Source organism: Prunus persica, chromosome G2, assembly GCF_000346465.2.
Source record: "Prunus persica cultivar Lovell chromosome G2, Prunus_persica_NCBIv2, whole genome shotgun sequence".
Classification (NCBI taxonomy): domain Eukaryota; kingdom Viridiplantae; phylum Streptophyta; class Magnoliopsida; order Rosales; family Rosaceae; genus Prunus; species Prunus persica.
The window spans coordinates 14,498,010-14,504,693 of record NC_034010.1 but is presented as its reverse complement, the minus strand read 5'-3'; the positions used below and the strand labels follow the sequence as shown (position 1 = coordinate 14,504,693).

Here is a 6,684-nt window from a genome sequence, read left to right as displayed (position 1 = left end):
TGGAAGTGCTCCAGAGAAATGATTTCCATCCACGTTGAAATTCATACAAGGCGACTCTTAATCAAAGTCTCTTTTGGTGACTCGAGATAAAATTTCTGAAGAAAAAATATTACTTACTTTGTCTCATCCCAATCCTCTGCCTCAATAATATTTAGCTTAAGGCAAGCGGCCTTGTGTTGAATACTTGAAAATATGATTGTGTCTAAGGATTTATCCACGACAATGTGCTTGCCTTTTCACTTTTCACTACCCTCGACCAGGCTTGCCACCACATCCATGTCATCATTCCTTTGGACAAACAACGTGTCAAGAGTGTGATTTTGTTCTTGAGCTCAATCTTAATCAGCATTTGCTCTATTATTCTGATTATTGCCTCTTCTAAAGTTTGGTAGACCCATGACATGCCTTATGCAGGAGCAAATCAATTTCAAAAGATGAGGAATAGCCATAAAGATGTGTAGATGATGATGTAAATGAAGTAAGGGGATAACTTAGGATGAGAGTGAAAGGGGAGGAAAGATGATGTAAATAAATAGGAGGAAGTGGTGGAGGAAATGGGGGTGGGTTTAATTCTTTGCTTTGAGGGAAGTGAAAGCGGAATGGTTTGCCCTTGCATGGGCTCTCCCTTCATCATGACATTACTATTCTTGGAGAGTAGAGGTACTCACCTAGGCTAGACACAAAAAATGGCTAAATTTTCTTATGAGTAGAGTGAAATTTGAAATTTGAAGTTTGGACTTGGGGCCTTTATGCTAACAGGAGGGAAAAACAAATTAATCTCAGCCTTTGATCTATGCACATGTCCATGTTTTTTCTTTCATCTATGCACATGGAGGGGTCATGTTGTAGCTGTGTCTTGCAATCTTTCATATAGGCACATGGAGGCGTCGTGTTGTACTCATATGTTGTAGCCATTCATATGCACATGGAGCGGTCATGTTGCAGCTTTTTCAATAGTTATTAGGGGAATGTTAGCCTCTAGGCTACTATAGGTAGAGAAGTCCAAGGAAATTTAAACCCTCTATGTGGTTAATGAAGTGGAAAGAAATTTAAAAACCACAAAACTCTTTTTTTTTTTTTCCCCCATTTTATTCTCTTACACAAATATGGCATTAATTGATCCACCCACCTATCACTACTTTTTCTTCCTTCATTTCTCTCCGAGTGGACATTACTATTTGTTATTGAAACTACATATGTGGCCAAGCATATGAGCAACATCCCAGAAATTCTGACTACACATTATTATGCTGAAAATAAAACAAAGATGGATATGTCCTAATACTTCAAATTACACACCGAAAATAAAATAGTGAGAATGTTGTCTGAATACTTCAAATTACATAACAAACTCTAGTAATTAAATTATTCATCGTTAATGTTGCTGCTACCTCCGTTGTAGTTGCCTTTAGAGTCCTCCTCCATTTTTTGTTCCTCATAATCAAAAGAGCTTACATGCTTACTCAATGAATAAAAAATACAAAATTAATCATAATGATCCTCCATGACCAAGGTAAATGGAAATTATAAATACTCAAAAAGAAAAGAAAGAGAAATGCTATTCCAAGTCCCCCAAACCATGGAAGTCCGAAAAAATATTACTTACTTTGTCTCCTCCCAATCCTCTGGATCAATAATATTTATCCACAGCAATGTGCGTGCCTTTCCCTTTTCACTGCCCTCGACAAGGCTTGCCACCACATCTATGTCATCGTTCGTTTGGACAAACAAACAAATTGGGGGTGGGGGCAGTAGCCCAACTCCACACATATTGGGTGGGGTAGGAACACGTATGGCCGTTGGGCCCAACACGTAAAGCTTTGGGAAGAAAGTTGAGGTTCCACCCCAAAACCAATTAGCAATAGGGCCAGTGGCTCAACTCCTTATAAACCCAGGCTAAGCCCCTTAACTTTTCAATGTGGGACAAGTACTCTCAACAATGACATTACTTTGAATTAGTTAATTATGTTGCTGTTCTCGACGTTGTGAATCAATTGTTCAAAAGCAAAACTGCAACGATTTTCTTCTGTTGTTAGGTCACCTAATGTATCAACATGAAGAAACATTTATTTAATTTAAAGTGTAAACTGTGAACATACTTCCCACTAAATAAGCTGCATAAGAAAGAAAAGAATCCGAAGTTTATACAGAAGGGAAGTGCTGAAACAAGCAGACTGCTAATAATGGCCAATTCTTTGAGTGTTTCAACATAGCAGCATTGTGGAAATTGCCAATTGTTTTTGTTGTGGAGAACAATTCGTGGGCTATTGGAATGTCACATTTGAGGGCTACTTCCGATACGGTAGGGTTCTGCATTTTGTATGCCTGGTGATCATGTGGATGGGATGGATGTTTTGAAGGTAAGGGAGGTTGTAAAGGAGGTGATTGGAACGGCCAGGAGAAAAGAAGGGCCAACATTGGTGGAATGTGAAACATTAAGGTTCAGAGGACATTCATTGGCCGATCCCGATGAGCTTCGTGACCCTGCTGAGTATTTGAATAATGTCTTTCCTCTTCGAAAATTAACAAGGCTGGCAATGGAAGCACGAACAGTACTCTTCTACACTATTGAGTTCCAAAATTATGTACATGTTCAGGGTAAAATAGTACTCAAAAATCTGGTACAAAAATTATAAGAAATGGTAAAAATAAGAATGAAGATATGATAATTATGAAGAAGAAACAACAGAAGAATGTGACGGGTAAGTGTCGATTCAGACGGGGATTACAACTTAAGAGCGGAAATTGCTTCAGGTTTAAAATCAACTCTCAGACCCAAAACTCGCCTGACCTCGGCTGGCGTCAGTCTCCAGGTCATAGGTCCTGAGTTCTCACCCCAGAAATCTAAAATCTCCGAGACCTTTTCTAAGTTGAGGATTGTTGCCATTTGAGTGAGACGAGCAAACTTGTCTCTAACAGTCCTTTGAGTCATACTAGAGAAGTGGCTTACCAATGCCCTAGCATCTCTGTCCAGCTGAAGGCCTCCAAGTTGACTGAATCTCTTCTGGATCATAGTTGCTTCAAGCCTCTTCACAATGAAATCAAGTACCAAATGTACAAATGAGTCATAATTGTTGGCAGTCATTAGTGGCTGAAGCCACGCTACATTCGTCTCAACAGCATGAAGCAGCCTTTGGACCCATGGGTCATTAACTTCATTGTCAGCATATTGAGCCTCTGTCAGCTCATAGCTGATGGTCCCCACATAATCTAGCACCGGACGGAGGCGGGGTGCCACTGTTCCCACAAGTTGTTCCAAGCCAGCATTCAAAGCTTGCTTGAATGTGTTGCTCATATCCCCTAATTCAGACAGACAGGACTTAACTTTTTCTCTATCAACTGGTGCAGGAAATACCTGATAAACATGATATCATTTTTGTTAATACCTGATATTGGAATTACATTTTATAAAGAAGCAAACAATATGTAGGGAAAAAAACATTACAATCCAACAAAAAGGATGATCACATCAGATGATAACATCTAGCATGAACCCAAGAGACCAAGATGGATATAAAAGAAGCCCAAACATTAATAGCCAGCGCATTTGCTGGTGTATACAACATCATATTAAGCAACTAACAAGGCAGATGTGACCTACCAAGATGGATAAACATTTGCTAGAGTTTACAGCCAAGAAGGTACCACAAGCATGACATATTGAAACTAAAACTTTTTAGTATGTAGTTGAAGCCATTTTATGAAACGTAGCTCTTAATGACTATTTCCATATCTACTGAATTTAATAACCAACAGGCAACAAGTAACAAATGGGGCTTGGATTAGAGAAATGTTAATCTGCCTCACTGAGTTACAATGCTCTCTTGACTGTTCATTTCTATGCACATGAATTTGGGTAAAAAAACAAGAAAAAATCACCCAAAAAAATTGAAAAATAACAAGGATTAAGAAAGTAAAGGCAACAGCTACATCAACAGATCATGCACAATAAATAAAACACAACAGCAGCATGATCCATCAACCTAGTGGACAACAGATAAGAAACCTTAACTATAAAGTTTCACCCTATAAATAAGCCTGCAACGGCAGCAACCAAAATGAAATTTAGCAAAGCAATCTTTAAAAAAAATATTAGTTAAGTACTAAGCAGCACTGTCAGGTGATCATCAATATACAAACCACACACTTCCTCTTCAAAATTATGTCTGCACCACATCAAGCTCCACATCCTATTAGTATTAGGGAAAAATGTTCTGTTCTCACTGTAAAGTGTTGTAGTCAGTAGGTTCTAATTATGTTAGCAAAGATTGACAAAGCCAGGAAAACAAATCTCACACTATAGGAAATCCGATCACTAGAGGGGGACAAACTCAAGTTAAATGGAGGATTGTGTTAAACTAATTACGCAAGACGGCTTTGGGGCTTCGACCTAATACAAAGCAAGTTAAAATGTAAGCCAAAGACTTGCCTAAACAGTGTAGCTGTTCTTCATGTCACAAATCTTGAAAAGTAAAGCACAGAGTAAACTAAAGCATTTCAATTACCTCTAAGCATTGCTCCTCAATCTCGTGCTTCAATTTGAGGACATACTCACTACTGACATCCATATTATTCAAAACAGTGGCAATCTCCGTCCCAGTCTTTTGCACACCAACACCACCCAAAAACAGCTTTGCACCAAGATTGGGCTCTCTCATCTTCTGTTGCAAAGCCTCGTGATACTCATTGCTCAACAAGCTACTCGCGACACTCAACACAGCAATCACAGAGCTGATATTCAAAGTGGATATCGCCCTTCTTAAGCAACTCTGCAAAACATAGAAAACATCATCGACCATCGAAGTCGTGAGACTGTCAAGCACATGCTCATCAATTCTTATAGCCTTCCTCACATTCTCCACCACAAAGAAACCCTCTAATATGACATAAAACCCAGTAATTTCCTGAACCACCTTGCTAAAACTTCCACTCCTAAAAGCCTTAGTGGCTCTTGGTCCTAAATCCGGGTCAACATTCGTCAATCCCTTGATCTTAGACACCATGAACTCAGTATAATCCTCACCCAATTGCATCAAAGACAGTATCTCCTCCAAGAAGAGCTCAACTTCTCTAGGATCAGGCCCCTCGGACCCAACACCACCAACATCAAGCAAATTCTTGTTCTGGGAATTAATCTCCGAACTCAACTTGGGCAATCTCCTATACTCCATGTACTTCTTCAAAATCAAACTACCCCTCGTATCACACTCCTCCTGAAGCTCACAAATGGCGTAAACAACCCCATCTTCCCCACAAAGGCCTCTCAGAATCTCATCGTTATCTTCAACAGCCAAAACAATGTCCTTGAACAAATTGGTCAAACACCCAACAAAATTGACCGCCTGGGTCGGATTGTTCTGCTCCATAAGCTCCACCAAGTGCTCAAACTCAAGCCTGGATCTCATCCCAATTACCTTCCTCAAATAACCCACGTAAACCTGCAAGCCCTCCGTCTCCAAACCCAGCGGAGTGTAAAGCCTGATAAATCTCAACACGGTAGGATGCTCCCTCTGGTCCACGGCCTCAGAGAGCTTCCTCCTGACGATCGACTCAAGCTGCCGCTTCGACTCCATGAGCTGCTCTCGCTGCTCGGAGCCGCCCGAGTTCTTGTACTCGGAGTCAATCTGAATGAAACGCTGCACGTACTTGGCGGCAGACTCGTAGTCCTGGGCGTCGAGGGCTTGCTTGACGCCGTCGATGCAGTTTCCGCGCTCGACAATGGCGTCGAGGCGGAGGAGCGTGGACTTGACGCGCGACTGGGCGAGGTCGAGCTCGCGGACCTTGGCGCTGACTTGGTCGGCGAGGTCGCACGTGGAGGTGACGTTGGCGAGCACGTGATCCGAGTCGGCCTTGACGATGTGGAGGACCTGCGAGGAGCTGTGGAGGCTGAGGAGCTGCTTGTCGAGGTCGGTGCGCTGGGAGAGGAGGCTGTCAAGGTCCAGATCTAGGGATCGCTGGTAGGCTATGCACTCGTGGAGGAGGCGCGTCATTGCTCCCACGTCCGTCAGGGCTCGCACGTGCGAGAGCGCCTCTTGGGTCCCGAATTTTATCGACGGTTGATCCGCCGGCTCCATTGCTTCTCTCTCTCAGATGGTTCAGTAGTTTCTTTGGACTGTTGAAGATGGAGACGAAGAGGGAGAAAGCAAAAAATTACCGAACGCAATAACTGAAAATGCCGAATTATGTTCACCAAAAAAAAAAACAAAAAGCGGAATTATAAACAACGGGGGGACCCACAAACATAAAACCCACACTGCGAGGAGAGACAGGTACATTTTACATAGGACCTGCTCCACGGAATAGCTGCTCCATCAGATGTGCTTTTTAATTTCATAGAGCATCTCCACCCATAAAGGTTTTATAGGTGGAAATGCTCTAAGAAATGTCTTTAAAAGTTAGAATTCGATACACTTCTCTAAATTTAAAAAGTGACTGAGTCATAGCAAGGGCTGCCACTATTTACGTGAATAGTATCAGCCTTGTCATTTGTGGTTCCACCCATAAGGGCTAAGTCTAACGTAAATACTATTCATTGTATTTTATTTCCTATTTTTTTATACTTTAAACCATTAAATTTGATAATCTTTTGTAATTAAATTTTTGGATAAGATTTTTGGTTGCCACGTATCCATTATTTTTCAGAAAAGATTTTCGGATGAGAATCTCGGTTGCCACGTGTCTTAT

At 41.4% G+C, this 6,684-nt stretch overlaps 1 protein-coding gene across 1 annotated transcript; it reads right to left on the bottom strand.

Annotated features, from left to right (window-relative positions):
• Positions 2,539-6,219, bottom strand: LOC18785812 (conserved oligomeric Golgi complex subunit 4). The gene is made up of 2 exons (XM_007220174.2): positions 4,506-6,219; positions 2,539-3,355 (listed from the first exon to the last, which is right to left on the bottom strand). The coding sequence occupies exons 1-2, from the start codon at positions 6,072-6,074 to the stop codon at positions 2,726-2,728; spliced, it is 2,199 nt and encodes a 732-aa protein (XP_007220236.1). The 5' UTR covers positions 6,075-6,219; the 3' UTR covers positions 2,539-2,725.